The following is an 18,340-nucleotide window of genomic DNA, read 5'->3' as shown; positions in this document are numbered from 1 at the left end:
GTTTAGTAGTTTTTGTTTGTGTTTTTTTTAACTAACATACACCTACCATAGTATCCAGCCAATCTACTCCTAGGATATATACCCAGGAGAAATAAAAGCCATACAAAGACATGTACATGAATGTTCACAGGCAAAAAGTAGAAGAAACTCAAATGTCCAACAACATGTGAATGGATGTTCAAATTGTGGTATATCCACATAATAGAATGCTAAGCAATAAAAACGAATAAACTATTGATGGATGTAGCAGCATAGATGAATTTCAAAATGATTATGTGCAGGGGGAGGCAAAAAAATAGGGAGTACATACTGTAACTTTCCATTTCTGTAAAATTTTACAAAATGAAAACTAAATCTATAGTGAGAGAAAGCAGATTAGTGGTTGCCTAGAGACGGAGGGATTGAAGAAGAACAGAAGAGAGGCATGACAAAGGGGCGTGAAGAAACTTTTGAGGGTGATGGATATGTTTGTTATCTTGATGATGATGATGGTTTCACAGGCATATACAAAACTAATCAAACTATATATTAAATGTGTGTAGTGTATTGTGTGTCAATCATACCCCAATAAAACTGTTTTTAAAAAGAAGAATTGGGCCCTGGCCAGTTTTGCTCAGTGGATAGAGCAGATGCCTGCAGACTGAAGGGTCCCAGGTTTGATTCCAATTAAGAGCATATACTTCAGTTGCTGGCACATCCCCAGTAGGGGGTATGCAGAAGGCAGCTGATCAATGTTTCTCTCTCATTGATGTTTCTAGCTCTCTGTCCCTCTCCCTTCCTCTCTGTAAAAAAATCAATAAAAATCTATTTTAAAAAAGGAAGAAGAATTGGGTCAATTGGAAAAATCTGAAGAGGGAATTCATACCAAAAAACATTGCATCAATGTTAAAATGTCGTAAGTGAAGAAAGTAGATGTCCTAATAACCATAACATAAAGTCACCATGAAGGTATCACTCTGGTAAAGTGGGAATATTAGTTGGGCACTCTCGCTGTTATTCTATTTTTTTTTGGGGGGGGGGGGGGAATAGCTGTCCTTTCATCAAAGAATGCCTACTTAAGCAATATTTCCAAAGTAAATGCTTACCTGAACTCTTTCACGTCTAAAACTGTACAATACAAAATCCTTTGGGGATAAAGAACTTCCACCTCTGTGTGGCTCTGCGGATCAGAGCAGGGTCTGTGGCTGGGACAGGGGGGTGCGCAGAGATGTGCAGAGCTGCTCTGGACACTATCAGGATCCCAGTTCCTTACCCGTGTGATTTCTTCATCGGCAGCCACTTGGATCTCATAGGTATTAAAAATAAAAGCTTCCTTTCCAAGAATTCTTTGCTGCTCAAAGAGTCTCATTCTCAGACAAACCCAGGAGCAGACATTTACCAAACCAGTTTTAGGCCTGAAGGTACCATATCAGATGCTCAGGAGAGATGCCAGAAAAGAAGGAGAGGTCGGATTCCCCATTGGTCTCTCCTCTGAAATCAAAGGATAATAAAATCCCGCAGGGTCTCAAGCCATATAGGTCAGAAAGAAACAGCAAGTGTAAACCTTTTCTATGTGTTTATGAGTATAAATTACCAGGCTGAGCGCCCATCTCTCTATATTCCCATCTGCTGCCAAAGATATGGCTGGCACTTAGATCAAAAATAAAGTATTCAATATGGCATTATAATTATCTTTCTAAAATTGACTTTTAAAATAATCAGGATATATTCATCTTACTCCTAACTCCAAAAAGCCACATGTTTACTCTGCTTTGTATCATTAAAATTTTAAGAAATGACATTTTCTCAAAGTGATCACACTAGGATATATATAATATGCTCTCTTTAAAACAAAAAAGTTCCTGTCACCACCTGAAAAATCAAAATATTCTTCACTTTCTTACTCTGTTATCTTATAGAAGATACAGAGAAATGGTATTATTCACAAATTTACACAAACTCAAGATACTCTACATCATTTAAAACACTGTTAAGCTCTATTTTATATGCATATACTTTATTCTATACTATACATTACTTTGGATATTATATGTTTATAACTACATAGTATATAGTCTACAGAATGAGAGGTACAAAATCACTGTTTTTTTATGGACGATTTGAAAAATCTTGCAAGGGAAATTTTGGCTATGCATGATTTTGTCTTTGTACATTAAACCCCACACAGTATGAGACTCTTCCTTAAGCAGCTACAGCTTCCTTACAAGACAGGTAGTGAAAATGAGAGCAAGGGTTTTCTACAAAGGAATCCCAGATAAAACAAGGACACCCTTCATCAAAACCAGATGAAATGCCAGAGCAGATAGCACCAGACCTCCAGCTCCAGGGGGACAGTTTCCTGTGTGTGTGTGTATCTCTCCAGGTCGTCCACAACCTGCAGATCAGTATCCTGTTCAGTCGATATTGTGCCTATGATTTAGACTAATGCTCTCCTAGGACAGTGGTTGGCAAACTGCAGCTCACGAGCCACATGCGGCTCACGAGCCGCGGTTTGCCACTCCGCTGACTAATGAGTTTGCCGACCACTGACCTAGACTCTCGATTCCAATGATTACAGGCTGTTGTTGTTCTTTGTGATTAAGCCCCTATCCATGTGGCTCGCGAGCCACAGTTTGCCGACCACTGGATCCTAGGACATTTCTGTGAAATGGATGACAATTTCCCTCAAAGACAGTGTTTGTGTGATCAATGCAATCAATGCCCACTGCTTTTCAGCATCACATGTTCTAATCCATTCTTGTGATCATTCATTCTCTATGTTTCTATACTATGACCATCCTTTCTTCTTTGGCTCCTACTTTACCACTGGTTTTCATCTTTCATTATATTAATAAAAAAAAATGTTGGCCCTGTTATCCATAAATGGAAGCCATTTCACATTCCTCTCAAACTTTTATTTATTTTTTAAATAGAAACTGGATTTTATTTTTTTTAATATATTTTATTGATTTTTTTACAGAGAGGAAGGGAGAGGGATAGAGAGTTAGAAACATCCATGAGAGAGAAACATCGATCAGCTGCCTCCTGCACACCTCCTATTGGGGATGTGCCCGCAACCAAGGTACATGCCCATGACTGGAATCGAACCTGGGACGTTTCAGTCCGCAAGCTGACGCTCTATCTACTGAGCCAAACCAATTAGGGCTCATCTCAAACTTTTAAAATAATCTCAAGTACAGGAACAGGACAACACCCACTATCGTGACTATTACAAAACATTGTTCTGTTCTAGTTCATGTCATGAGGCAAAAAAAATCAAAAACAAAAAGTACAATTATTTAGAAAGTAGGAAACACAATTAACATTTTTTGTAGACAATATGATTGCATATCTTGAGGGGAAAAAAGGAGAGAATGAATCACCAGAAAGGCTATTAAAACTAAATGGGAAGGTTAGTCAGTAGGCACTTGTATAGACTGGCAATGATCAGTCAGAACAACATAATTAAAAGATGCCCTCATTGTAACCAATTTGTAGCAGCAGCGGTAGGATGAGTACTTCATCCTCACACATGGAATTTACTCCAAGTGCATTCATTTGGTCTATAGAAAAATCTGAAGACTTAGCGCCCTCCCCTCTCTCTGAATCCTAGACCACTGCCAGGTTGTCCCCCTCCAAAATGTGTACAAAAATTCTGAACCTCCCAGGAATCTCTTCTCTTTGACCTGAAGTGGAGTCAAATATATTTTTATTATTATTATTATTATTATTATTATTATTATTATTGATTTTAGTGACCTCCTGGTTCATAGGTTAATGCTCAACCATTGAGCCACACTGGCTGGACAAATACCTTAAAACAAAATCATAGCTCAGCCAGCGTGGCTCAGTGGTTGAGCGTCAACCTAGGAAACCGGAGGTCATGGTTTGATTCCTGGTCAGGGCACATGCCTGGGTTGTGGACTGGATCCCTAGTGTGGGGTGTGCAGGAGGCAGCCGATCAATTATTCTCTCCCATCATTGATGTTTTTTTCTCTCTCTCTCTCTCCCTTCCTCTCTGAAATCAATTAAAATATTTAAAATAATAATGTTAAGTTACAATATCTAATATTTAAGGGACAAAAATTCTACTGAATTTTACCAACAAATTCATTGTCTAAAACAGGAAGAGAGTCAAATAGAAATGGACAGACAACAGAAGAACCGCTGTGGTACATTAATACGTTTCACATTCATCAGCAGCATTAACCATACTGAACAACATATATTAGAGGAAAAGAATCCACTTTGTTGTTTTCTAAACACTCAGGCCCCTCCTTGTTGCTAGTTTACACAGAACAGAGAGAAAATCTGAGTTACAAAACTACCTAATCGTTTCTTAAGATTTGTTAGGGCCCTAAAATACCAAATTTACATCTCAGCTCCCAGGCAAAGTCATCCTGAAGCCAATTGAAAATATGATGGTTTACCCTTTTTAAAAGTCTTCTAAAGCTAATTTTCCCCATGTCAGTGTTATATACTTTTATAGCCCCACTGTCTGATGAATTTGCTAATGTGCAGACAAGAAATGTTCCAGGCCACCATCTCTGAACCCCATTACCACTTGTGGGGCCCACCAACAACCATTCCCAACCATTCCCCTTCTTCCCAGCTAACAAAACCCTAGTTTTGTTCACCTTCAAGCTTTCAGGACTTCCAGAGGGGGCTGGGCTCCTCCCCAAACCCAAGGTGAACTATGTTGGGTCAGAGTTCACCAAGACGATAGTATCCCCATGGCCACGTCATGAGTTTAGACAATTCTGACCTAGGAGATATGAGCGGTAGTTTCTAGAGAGGTTTTCCTCAGGCTGTAAGAATACAGTTTCTTTCTCGTATCTCTGGATGTAGTTTTAGAAAAGGCTTGAAGTTACTGAACTGCTGAATTCACTAGTCTTGGAAACAACTACTTCCATTCCTTTCCTTATGTTGGACGATAAATGTCACTAGTGTTTAAGCTGCTGCCAGTTGAGTTTTCTATCACTTGCCACCAAAAACTTCCAATTAATGCACCATCTAGGTATCTAGCTAGAATTTACTCCACTAATCTGTAAAACTGGAAGACGTTCCCTTTATTACCAAACTAGCTCGATACTGTCTTTGGTAGAAATTACCTTGTGTCTCCTTTTCCTTTGAGATGAGTGTTTCTCTCATACATTGATGCACTTATTTAAAATGGGGGAGGGGGAAAAAGGAAACTTTTTATTACTATAATCTTACTGAAATATGAATGGCAACAACCTAATCCTAATGTATGTTGGCTGAGGGCCAAATAAAGAGAAATAAGCTTAAACCAAAGAGATCTAGTTCCCATAATAAGATGAATTTCCTGAAAGAAAGGATTACAGAGAAAAAAAAATTCTTCAGGGACAAATGGAATCTCCTTGATGAAAGTCTTTAAAAATAGATTATTCATGTAGCTGTGAAGCCTTAGGCACTATATTTGGATTATATGACAATTCAAGATTCCTGCCAAGCCTATCTAAAGACAAAATTTATCTTCTTTCTCAACAGAAATTGAGAAAAACATCTAAGTGCTAAAATAAAAGAGAAGTAAAAACTTCTTAATCCCAAACTCTAGGACACCCATATTTATCATATACCTATGTAAACCAGTTGTTGTAGCAAATGCACCTCATTATTCTAGGGAGGAAAAAAGCAAACATGACTAAAATCCTATGAATCAATTTCCATAAAATCCTGACAATGTCAGTACAGACTTCTTTGGCCAGAAAATGTCCAGTGACTAATTTAACTGAAAGTTAATTTACTTAATTAAAAAGAGAAATGAAATACTTATTAGATTTTTTTAAAATAGCATTATATACTTATTAGAATAGAACCATTCCAACTCTGTAGTGATTCTATAGCTAAAAGAATAATTTTTAAGTGGTTTTAGATTAAAATCTTTACTGTCCAAGAGCAGTGCTGAATAGAGACTGTCTTATTAAAGATATAATTTGAAATATTTAAGATTCATTACTACAGGGCATTAAATTCCCACTCACATTTATAATGACCAAAACCTGGAATATTATCATGGAAAAGCAAATGCAAATAAGTGTTCACTTCTCCAGGGAAGTCATAAGGTTTTCTGACACGCTGTGCAATGGATAACTGGTCTTTGGTTTAGCAAGTAAGACACATAGATTATCTGTCAGCTGCTCACACAGGTGTAGAATATGGAGGGTAACAGTGATGGATGGTATGATAAAGAATGTGAGTCTCAGAAAGAAACCTAATGCTATGGAACCGTTCATTTTTGTACAAATTAGAGAAGGATGCTCTTTCCAAGTGATTATAGACCCAGCGCTACCTAGCTTGGGGAGCAGACAGTTCTTCTGGACACATTATAAAATGATGTCTCTGGTATTGCTGTACATGTCCCTCTTGCACAATTATATGCAGTGGCCCCCAACTTACCTTCAGAGGAACCCCATGCCCCGAGGCAGACAGGAACTCCTTAGTCTTCAAGGAAAGGAGGAAAGGAAGTCTCATTCTTTACAGACTCAATTACCATAGCCCTCCCTCATTCTAGGAAGGGTTGAGGCAGCTAAGGGTCCATTACATTGGGGCCTGTTCTCACTAAATAGTGAAAGGGTAAAAAATTATCCAGAGAAATCAAGTAATTAAATTTATAGATTTGTTTTTCAAATGTAAAATATTTTCTCTTTACTTTTTTTAAAATATATTTTTATTGGTTTCAGAGAGGAAGGGAGAGGGAGAGGGAGATAGAAACATCAACGATGAGGGAGAATCATTGATTGGCTGCCTCCTTCAGGCCCCAAACTGGGGATGAGCCTGCAATCTGGTGTGTGCCCTGACCGGGAATCGAACCATGATTTCCTGGTTCATAGGTCGATATTCAACCACTGAGCCACACCAGCTGGGCTATATCTTCACTCTTTAAGCACAGCTTCACATAGCACAGATTTCAAGTTCATTGAAAGGATATCAATTTATCAGTATGCATGGTTTTTCTCTACATGAATATTTACTTAAAATATTTCATACTTTTCAAGGGAGGGCTATAACTATAAAAGAAAGCTATAAAGAGTACTATAATGCTAGTGACTATTTTAAATGATGGCTTCCTTTGTTTATTTAAACTTTGCTTTTGAATATTTATATTAAAAACAGATTATAACTAGCCATCACCAAAGCTTGGGCTTGACTTAAGGTTGACTAAGAGAGTAATTTATTAAGTAGCCTCCTGGAATGGAAACACAAGACTAGCATCTGCTCAAACTAAACATACCAACTCCAGTATTATAAACAAATGAGAAAAATAATATTTTGCTGTTTAAAATTAACAATCATTTTGGTAGTAAGACATTATTTGGTCTTCTAAAAACAAAACAGTGCTTCTGGATGAAGAGAAATTATGCAAGGATATATTCACCCCATACACTTTCCTAAAGTCAAGCCTTTATTACTTTAAAATAAAACACAAATCTGCCCTAGCCAGTTTGGCTCAGTGGATAGAGCAACAGTCTGTGGACTGAAGGGTCACAGGTTCGATTCCGGCCAGGAGCACATGCCTGGGATGCTGGCTCGATCCCCCCGGGAGTGTGCAGGAGGCAACCGATCAAAGACTCTCTCTCATCATTGATGTTTCTATCTGTCTATCCTCCCTTCCTTCTGAAGTCAATAAAAATATTTTTTTTAAAAACATAAACCATTATTGTTTATTGTGAATGGCTATTTGGGGGGGGGGGCGTTTATGGGGGTGGGAGAGTTGTATTGTTTTGTTTTCAGAAAAGGACCTGTTTTTTTCCAATACTGCCTGCAGTATGGGAGAACAGCAGGTCATCCACAAAAATCTGCTCTGCTGCCCCCATAAGCCAGCTGCTTATATAGGGCAGGACAAAGATCACACAGGGGAATTGGGTTATAGGCATGGGGAAGTAGGGATTACAGGCATGGGAAAGTAGGAGGCTGGAGTGGGACTCCATTGTTTGGGCAACCAAAATCTTTCCATGAGAATGGACCATATTCCAAGGTTGACTCCCAGGTCCCGAGGGTGTACAACTCCCAGCCAGGTCAGAATGTCCTTTCTTTAACCAACACAAGGCAATCCTGGTTAACAGAACATGATCAATATTTCCCACAACCATAGCCAGTCCCCAATATTCCTTTCTTGCCCCTAACATTTCCCCACTGCTATTTCTATCATCTCTTATCTATGAGATTAGTTTTAGATGAAAAGTCTCATCCTGCTGGACTGCATTTGCTTCTTCCTTGAGAGCAGTTCCCAGGGATGAAATACACCAAATGCAGGATCTTGGATATGTCCAGATTTCCGGTTTGATCCCTGTAGGGATGGCAACTCATCCACGTTTCTCTCTCTCCCTCTCTCCTCCCCTCTCTCAAATCACTAAAAACGTATTTTTTAAAATGCATATAAAAAATACAAGCAAATAATACACCAAAATCTTAATAGTAGATATCACAGGATAATAAGATTTGGATTAATTTGGGGGTTTATACTATCTATCATGTAGTCATATTACTTTTATAATTTTAAAATTAATTTATTTTAAAATATTTTAACTTGATCTGGATTTATTTTAATATCCATTAAGTAGTATTATTAAAATAGTGAAAAATTTAAACCATAAGAAAATATTACTTAAGTAGACAAAGATCAAAATAGAAGTTAAGAATAAAACAAATGCTTCAAATATTAACACTCAAAATAAAAATATTACCTTTTATAAAAAACTGAGTTCCTAAAGAATTATTTGCCTCTATTTAAATTGGACAGAGCCACCCTAACTGGTTTGGCTCACTGGATAGAGCATCGGCCTGCGGACTGAAGGGTCCCAGGTTCGATTCTGGTCAAGGGCATGTACCTTGGTTGCGGGCACATCCCCAGTGGGGAGTGTGCAAGAGGCAGCTGATCGATATTTCTCTCTCATCAATGTTTCTAACTCTCTATCCCTCTCCCTTCCTCTCTGTAAAAAATCAATAAAATATATTAAAAATAAATAAATTGATCAGAGCCTAGGAACCACCTAGAGGACCACTTAGATCTGAGACTGAATGATGTACACATTTTTTATTTTAAAATCAGTGCCAGGGAAATGAAGAGGAATGAAAACATGCTGTTTTTTAGTCTTGGAAAAGCCAGACTTTGTAACAACACCTAAACTTAACAAGGTAAAATAGTAAGAAATGTCTTACCATTTGGATAATTAGATATTATAAACAATGTATATTTTTCTGTTTTAAAATGTGTCCATTTAGATAAGGTATGACAGATATAATGTTTTACAAATGGAACAACCAAATGGTCAACAAACGTTTTATGAATCCCGGAAAAATGTGTAAATCTAAGGAAAAAGGAAACAAATGTATAGCCGAACTCACTATTGTCCAAATTTCCTCCTCCATCCAACTGCCCTCATTCATTTTGATGGTGCCGCCCAGACGGCAGTCTTACCACTTCAGAGCGTCTCTAATTCATCCTCCCCCTCTCTCTCAGCAATGGCCCACACCCCTGGGTTTCATCTTCACTACTTTGGCCCAGCCTTACCAATTTACCTCCCCTCCCCTTTCTCTCTTGTTTATTCACATCGATCTTCTCTATAGATTATAGGGACAGGAGTACTGAAGCATGGATCACATGCCATTCCTCTGCTCAAAACTATCCAATGGTTCTCCAACATCTACAGCCCACAGCCCAAGGCTCCTCAGCGTGGCTTTCAATATCAGTGCTGACAACAGTTCCAGAGCATCACCTGAGTGTACACTAAACCCAGGCCAGCCTCCTCAACTGTGGTCCCAGCGCACTGGTGTGTCTTATCATTGTAAATATGTCACAATTTGTGACCAATAATGGCTCGAGTACCATAACTTGTGAATTATTTACTTTTTTTAAATAAGCTAAAAAGAATTCAGGTTTATTCCTATAATGTCGTCTCATTTACCTGCATTAGAAATGAGGTGGGGTTTCTGTGAGAACACTGGGAACTGCCCATAACTCTGCGTTCCCCACCGAGGTATATTATATATGAAATCTCATCTGCCATGTGAGTCACGGTGGAAAGCTGTTTCAAACCGGGGTACCTCAAGGAATGGCATCATTAGAGGTAACTTCCTTCTGCGAAGGGAGCAAGCAGCCTGCCTCGCTTCAAATTCTGGCCAACAGTTAAATTTTAAAAGCCACCCTTCTACTCATAAAACGAATAAGGAGGGAGACAGAGGTAACCAGAGACTAGGAGAGGAATCTTTTCAGAATCACTCTATGCCATCAAGATGGAGACAGCTTCTAGTGAGTTGGAGGCCAAGAGTTTCATTGTATGGATTTTCCACTATAGTGCTGATAAGAAGTTTCTTTTTTAAATAATAGACTTAACTTAAAAATAGTCAGCCCAAAAACAATATTAAGTATATCAAAACACAGAGGGTACTCCTCAAATATGGAAAGACATAATGAGTGGGCTCCTAGAATGACAGCAGTTGGGTCATGACATGGGGCTACCTGCCTTTCTCCCAACTGTGCCTGCATTTTACTTCCTCCAGACCATTGGCACACTGCTCTTCCACCTGTAATGTCATCTTTTCATCCTCCCTCCACCAGTCTCTATTGAATTGCTAGAATATTGTCAAATGTCAGTTCCTCTTCAAAATTATCCAAGACTGTCCAAGCCAGTATGGCTCAGTGGTTGAGCGTCATCCCAGGAATCAGGAAGTCACAGCTCAATTCCCAGTCAGGGCACATACCCAGGTTTCGAGTTCGATCCCCAGTAGGGGGCTTGCAGGAGGCAGCCAATTTTTTATTCTCTCTCATCTTTGATGTTTATATATCTCTCTCCCTCTCCCTTCTGCTCTAAAATCAATAAAAATGTATACTTTTAAAAAATTATCCAAGACTTCCGAAGCTCCCTGAGTCAGGCCATTCCCCTCCTGTAGGTGGTCCAGTTGGGTCTGGTAAGCTCTGCTGTTTTTAAAAAGCTCATCTTTCCCAGTAGATAGAATACTTCTGGAGGGCAGAGAATGCACTGATTCATCTTTGGGTATCATAGAGAGCACTACATTGTAACATTGTTTTCCACCTATGGCAGAGTATACAGAAAACGTTGGTTTAACTGAACTGAATTTCTAAACAATCTGTTCAGAAGATGTACCAAGTTAAGCAGCCAGAATCCTACATTCACCTACACCTACAAAGCATAGGGGGAATGGGTATTAAGAGGGAAGCACCCGCTCTTTTTGTCAGAAATGCTAATATGCCTTTTTTAATCCTCATCTGAAGATTTTTATTATTATTATTGATCAGAGAGAGAGGGGGGGTGGGGGAGGGAGAGGGAGGGAGGGAGGGAGGGAGGGATGTGGGGAGAAACATCAATATGAGAAACACATCCTGCCCCGACCAGGTATTGAACCTGCAACCTGGGTATGTGCCCTGACTGGGAATCAAAGCTACAACCTGTTGGTGTATGGACGACACTCCAACCGACTGAGCCACCCAACCAGGGCTAATGTGCCATTTTAAACCAAAATAATGCAAATGTTCTCTTAAACCATAAGGCATCTGTCCACACTAAATCCATAGGCCTCTTGTACGTCAGTAATATGGGAGCCCAACATTTACCAGCAGCAGCTGTAATGTCTGTAAAGCAGATCATTCATTGTGCAACTCATAATTTATTTATTCAGAATCATATCTCATTTCAGAAAGGATCCAATGAAGCTTACACAAATACATATACCAGAGCAAGATAAAATGACATATGTAAGACGAGAAAGACAGAAACAGGACAAAGGGGAGCCAAACGTAGGAAGATAAGCTGTCCTGGGAGTGAAGTTCATGCACCAAATGAATGTTTTCAGTAAAATTCCACATATTTGCTAGAGGCAGGCCAGAGGTTTGGTTCTAACACTGCAAGCTGCCAACAAACACAAAACAATCCAATCAGGTACATGATTTGGCATCCTTCGGATAAAAACAAAAAGCTATCAGAGAACTATCTCTCCCTTGGTCCGCATAAAAAGTCCCCAATAACATCCTTGCAGCTGATTTGTCAGACAGCTTTGGAAGACCACCCCTCATAACAACCCTCACTAGCCAGCACACAAATCAGTATTTGCAAATGATGGAGAGGAAGGCGATCGGGCCAAGGAGTCCAAGTAGACAGCTCCCTGCAGGTCTAGATTTATCAGAAACAGATTTCATTGTATCTAGACTAACCTAAAATCCAGAGGCTTCATGCATCCACTTATCTTTGAAATTATAAACAAAACTTGATGCACATGTCCCTTTTTCTGGGGGATATGTCTGTAGTTTCCCAACATCCTCAAAGAGAAGCAGGACTCCAGAAAAGTTAAGAACCACTCATCGAAAGAACTAGACTTTTTAGTTCCTTCAGGCAACCCTTCATGAGCTGTTTCTCTTCTGAGCTCCTGAGAAGTGCTGAGCCTCAAGACTGTAGCCCCTGACAAGCATCTGAAGTACAGCTTCTCTCTGCTGAGAAGTGTGGAACTCTGAGCTTAACCACTGGCCAAGCTGTTTGTCAAATGTATGATATAATAATATATGACCTTTAATATAGTAATGCCTATAAGCATATGGAATACATAACAATCTGTTCTTCTAGATAGGTTTCAGCCATGGACACTGACAAAGTTGCTTCAAAGAATTGGTGATATTTCTTCAGATAATATATAAAAATAAAACAAAACCCACCTTTGCCTGTGGATAAAAATTATAGGTAAGCACACAAAAATTTTCATAGATAAACATTATGTTTTAATTTTTAAAATAAACTTCCCACATCACTTGATACAACCTGAGCTTTTTTTTTTTACCTCTTAGTTGTTTTAATCTTTGTTATACAGCAAAACAATCACTGCCATAGCTTTAGACACACACACACATACACACACACACACATATACACACATGCAGTCAACCATCTACCCATAGTATTGGTGTTTAGAATGTCTCAAGGGCCCAAGCATATCAAGCGAGGAAGCTGGCCTATAGGACCATCAAGACAAGGCTCTTTAAGATTTCACCCATCTAGAAATTGCAGTCATCCAGAGTCTGGTCCTTGACATAACAAAGCCAAAGATATCTTTGCCAAAAATACACAGTTGAATAGACTCAAGAGAACTAACTCATGCTAACCCAACTCATAAGAGCCTGAAGTACAAATAAGAATACCAATTTATTGCTGCTCTCCCATACTGCTGGCAGTATTGGAATAAATGTTCATATATGATTCAAAAAAATACTAATTTATTAATTAATCATAGAGAATATTCTTTCAACCAATCCTAAAATTTGTACCTGAAGCCAGGGTATTGCTATCCCAATATTAGGATACTGGGAATCCTGATTTAATAGTCAGTTCACCAGAAGTTAGAATAAAGAGAGACAGAGTTTGGGGTATTCCTAATGAATGATCCATATCCAACATACACACCTTTCTAGTGATCAACGTTGTAGCTTTCACATGTATGGCCTCTCTCCTTGGATATTGTTGCCCCAACACTGCATACTTTTTGGTCTCTAAACTTTCTTCTTCCATATCCTTCTCTCCATTGGCATTCCTCTAGGTAGTGTATGATACAATTGATGAGGGTACAGTTTGCATGCACTATTATTCTTTTTCAAATTAAAAGCTCCCAGATAAAGTGCAACCTGCCCAAGGTGATAGCTAGTATAAGGCAGAGCAGAGATTCAAAGCTAGATGTCAAGCCAAAACCCACGCTTTCAACCTTGAAGTAAATGGTGTCTTTCCCAGGCCTCCCACCTCCCAGTCTGATTTATATGCCCCCCTCGGTGTTTCCCTATCACCCCATGTATACCATAGCTGAAATTTTTGGCATATAGGTCTATCTCTGACACTACACTGAAACTTTTTGAGAATGAGAGTCACGTCTCATTCACCTTTGTATCCCTAGTGTGTTATCTGCCTTTCCGGGTTAATGTGCAAACTAATCTGTCCAGTGGTTTCATATAAAAATCACCAAACGGAAGGCCTTGAACTAGGCATGTAGCCTTAGGAAGGTCACAACTTCTCCAGCCATCAACAAACATCTCATCTAAAAATGGGATAAAATGAACACACGATGTGGCTTAGGTCCTACTTCCTGGATCTAAAAAGCACTACCATTCTAGATGGGCCCTGGTGGGTTTTTTATAGCCTATCTTATTAGTGTGAATTATTAGAAATAAAATTAGCCTCCTCAGTTACCTTCTGTAGCACTCTACAGGCAGCATATATATACTGTATAAATAACAGAGAGTTCAGAAAAAGCTTTCTCTTCTCTGAAAGAAGATAACTATCATCTCTACCAAAACCAAACAGTAGCACCCTCCTCTGGTGAATGTTAAAGGAGCCCAACAACACAAAAGGTAAGAATTAGATGGTGGGATTTCCTTTGAAAGAAAGAAAAAGCAAGAGAGAAATTACCTTAAAATGTGATAATATTGATTATTTTACAAAGAGAGGGATTTTTAATGTAAGGCAGAATAAAAAGCATTTCATAATTTTTCTAACAATAATCACTTCTCTATTATTTAAAAATTTAATGAAAAGCCCTGTACACGTAAAATAGTTCTGGTTAAATAAAAGCATTTATCTAGTCCCCTTTCTGGGTGACACATTTACCAGAAGACAGTACTGAAAATTTTTCAACCAATTTGGGTCTGCAATTTTCAGGTTTTAAAATATCAACGTAAAAGAAAATTTAAAATAGCACTCACTTACACATGCAGAATAAAACATGCCAACAGAGCACACCAGACAAGCAAAAGCCAAAGTTTCACAACATTAACATTACATACAGACCTCTAAATTAAAAATAAAGCTGTGCTTTCTAAGACCAGGAACAGATTATCATCTGCCAACAACTTAATTATAAAAATGTTTAAGAAATATAAGCTTTATTAGAAGACCCATCACAGAATAGAACACAAAATGAAAATATAAACATTCTGACTCAAGGCAAGAAAACATATCAGTTATCATATTGGCAACCATGTCAATATTTAGTACCCAAGTACACAGCATCTCTTCCAATTAACTTCACATCTTTCCCCCACTCCCTGACCAAGGGGAAAGGAACCCACACTACACAGGAGGCTACACATTTACAACCAATGGGAAACCTTCATTTTTAAAGTCAGAATAGAAAGAGCTAGGGTGAATGGGAAAGAGCAAAAACTGATTTCAGCTCCACCAAATAAATTTTCCAACTAAGTTTGCCATTCCTGGCAAACCTGGTTCTACAAGGCAGGTAGATACAGCATCGTGGACAGATTAGCAGAGTGGTAGGTGAAGTGACTTAATATCAGAGATAGAATGCAGATAAGATAACTAATTGAAAGCTTTCTCAATATTCACCCAAAACAAATGCCAAAGAACAAGCAAAGATGGGAAGAGAATGACATCCCCTACAGCCCACCCAGAGATCAGAAGGGCTAAGAAGAGAGTTTGGGGGAAAGTTGGATGGGAGCATGGGGTTGTGAGGAGAGGGGGGAAATGATGAAGAAGGGGTGGGAAGAAGGTAGGGAGGACATAAGGAAGAAAGTATGCTGCCAAAAAAAAAAAGAAGAAGAAGAAGAAGAATATGCAACAATGAAACTGTTATAAACTGCCAAATTGAGAGAGATGGGGTGGCTGGCCCGGTGCTCTTTGGAGTCACATTTGCCACTCATTTCTACTGGGCCCATGCCCAAGGACCAGAGCCAATCCTCCCCGGACCTCCAGGAAATCTGAGCCCCAGCGCGCAATCAGGGTGCCGCAGAAAAGAGGGCGAGGGACCTCAGCCGGCCTTCTAACCTCAACACGTGAACCCCAAATAAAGGATTTGAGAAGCTGGGAGCCGTCTGCGCCTCACTTCGACCAGGGCGCAGGGGCGAGATCTGGCATCGCCACCTCTGCAAATGCCAGGGGCATCTCCGGTCCCGGGCTGCAGAACCAGCTAAACACAAGCGGCCAGCGAGGCGCTGCTGTCAACTAGCCCGACTGCATTTGCAAAGTTAATGGAGTTGGCAAGAAGCGCAGGGAAGTCCCTAGGGTTCCTCCTCAAGGCGAAAGCGATGGGAAGGAGTCACAGCTTCCTTCATCCTCACTGACTCGGCTCTGCATTTTGTGTCTCTTTTCCCTAATTAGAATCAAAGGTATTTTCTTCCTTCTTTGTGCATTCCTAGGTCTCAAACCCTAGAACCGAGGCGCCGAGACCCCAGGCCAAAGTTCACTGTAGAAACCATTAACTCTCCCCGCAAAACCAGCACAGTCATTTGCTGGGTTCTGGCCTTGAGAAACACCGTAAATGATGAGGCACGATATAAGCTAAGGATGACCCTCCCTCTTCCCAAAGGGACCCTCAGTCCCAAGAAGTCTGAGTCCAAAAATGTTTTTGGCAACTTGGAACTAGTGGCTTGACAATCTGGCACCAGGTCTTCACCACACCCCTCGCACCCAAGTCTTACCCCTTCCCCGCCCCCTCCAGCACACAACGTCCTGTTATTTGCACACACACACACACACACACACACACACACACACACAGCCCCAGAAAACTCTACCTCGCCCCCGTGCCCGTCGAAGATCCCGAAGATGGACGGGTGCGTCTTGTTGGCTAGGTCCGTCAGAACTTCGAATCGGTCCTCCATGTGGTCTCTCCGGCCCTGGATGGAATACACCGCCACATTGTGGCTCTTGAACTCCCAGGTCTTGGAAAACTCGGCCTCCAAGACGTCGAGCCCCCCGAGCCGATCGTTCTGCATGATCTCTGCGACCTTGCCCTTCACCATCTTCACGGCGTCCCGGCTGGACTTGACGATGGTCTTCACCTCGTCCGTGTGGAAGAAGTAACTCCACAGCGCCAAGCTGATGCACAGCAGGAAGAGCGTCTCGGGTCTCAGCAAGAAGTAGCGCATGATGCGACCCAGCAGAGACAGCAAAGTCATTGTATCCTCTATCATTTATTATCGCTAGCGCCCGAACCACCAGCAGCGACGCGCGCCCCGAAGGCTGGCGGGTCCCAGAGCACTGCGGGGACGGTCCGCCGGGAGGGAGGCGGAGCAGCAGCCGATGGCGGGGGGGAAGGAGGACCGCGGAGCCAGGCAGGAGGCACCCTACTCCGACCAGGCACCGCCAACAGAGGCAGTTTCCCTTTTGTCTCCCGGCCTCGGCGACCCGGCGGCCCGCGCCTAGCGCACGGACGCCAGTGCTCGCCGCCCGCGCCGCCTCCCCTCCCTGCGCGCCTTTGTGAGGCGGCGGCGGCCGAGACGACGGCGGCGGCGGCGGCAGCAGCGGCAGCGGCAGCAGCTAGTGCCCGAGCTGGGCGCAAGGAATCAAGTTAAAGTTGCGCGGGGCAGGTCTGCCACGGTAGGCGAGAGAGTTCGGGGGGCGCTGGCGTCCGCGCGGCCCCGGCTCGGGTGCACCCTCTCAGCTCCGGGGTGCGGATCAGCAGGTGAGGAGGCGCGGGGCGCGAGAGCCCGGCGGGCGAAGGATGCAGGTCCCCCTCTATGGCCGGCGCTGCAGGGGAGCACAGAGCCGGCCGAGTGCTCCGATTCCTTCAGACACCCCGGGGGGCCCAAGAGAATAAAAGTTTTGCGGGAGCCTGAGCAGAGGTGGGGGGTACGCGGAGCCCAGAGACGCGGCACGAACGGCGCCGAGACGCAGGCAGCCGCCCGGCTCTGCCTGCCTCTCCCAGCACCTCCCGGCTCGGCTCCGCTCGGCTCCGATCGCGCGCCCCCTCCCGACCTCCCGCCTCCCGCTCGCCCCGCCCCTCGCCGCACGCGCGCGCCCCGCCCCGCCCCGCCCCTGGAGCGGGGACTTCGGGCCGCGAGGTGCTCGGGCCGAGCTGTCAAAGGCTGAGGAAGCTCGGCGGCGGCTGGCGCGCCGGCAGCCCCGTGCGGCCCAGGCGAATCGAGGGGGAGCAGAGGGGTGCGCCCGCTGCCTAGCTCAGTGTATGGCCGTTCCTCCCTTCAGCGCGGGCTCCCAGGACAATGTAATCCCGAGCCTGGTGGTCTGAACGTCGGTATCTCGGGAGCCCCTGCAGCCGGCTGGAAAGCGGAGAGCCGCACGTGAGCGTCCCCCCCTCCGGCAGGCGGCACAATAGTGCGGTCCCCGCCTCGCCAGGCATAAGGCAAGCGAGGAGGGACGCACTTCTCCGGGCTCGCAAAGCGAAGCGAAGGGGATCGGACCTTGGGGTTCGGTGGCCGAGGCTTTCCAAGATCCCCGAGAGGCGAAGGACGATCCGTGAGCTTTAGAGGAGAAAGAGCCTCCCGAGAACAGTAGGATGTGAAGAGTCGGAGCCCCAGGGAAATGCACTCCGACGATAACCTCGGGAGAGGCGAAGATGCGCTGGCCTCTCTGCGGGCGGCCGGCATCCCTAG

General features: G+C 42.5%; 1 protein-coding gene across 1 annotated transcript in view; it reads right to left on the bottom strand.

Annotated features, from left to right (window-relative positions):
• PPM1L (protein phosphatase, Mg2+/Mn2+ dependent 1L) overlaps positions 1–17,738 on the bottom strand; it is a 242,093-nt gene extending 224,355 nt beyond the window's left edge. The window contains exon 1 of the mRNA XM_079766399.1: positions 16,523–17,738. Within this exon, the coding sequence (XP_079622525.1) occupies positions 16,523–16,921 (399 nt within the window). The 5' untranslated portion in view covers positions 16,922–17,738. The remainder of the gene's footprint in view (positions 1–16,522) is intronic.
• Positions 17,739–18,340: the final 602 nt, after the last annotated feature.

Source organism: Cnephaeus nilssonii, assembly GCF_951640355.1.
Source record: "Cnephaeus nilssonii genome assembly, chromosome: 3".
NCBI classification, from domain to species: Eukaryota; Metazoa; Chordata; class Mammalia; order Chiroptera; family Vespertilionidae; genus Cnephaeus; species Cnephaeus nilssonii.
This window is presented reverse-complemented; position numbering and strand designations above follow the sequence as displayed.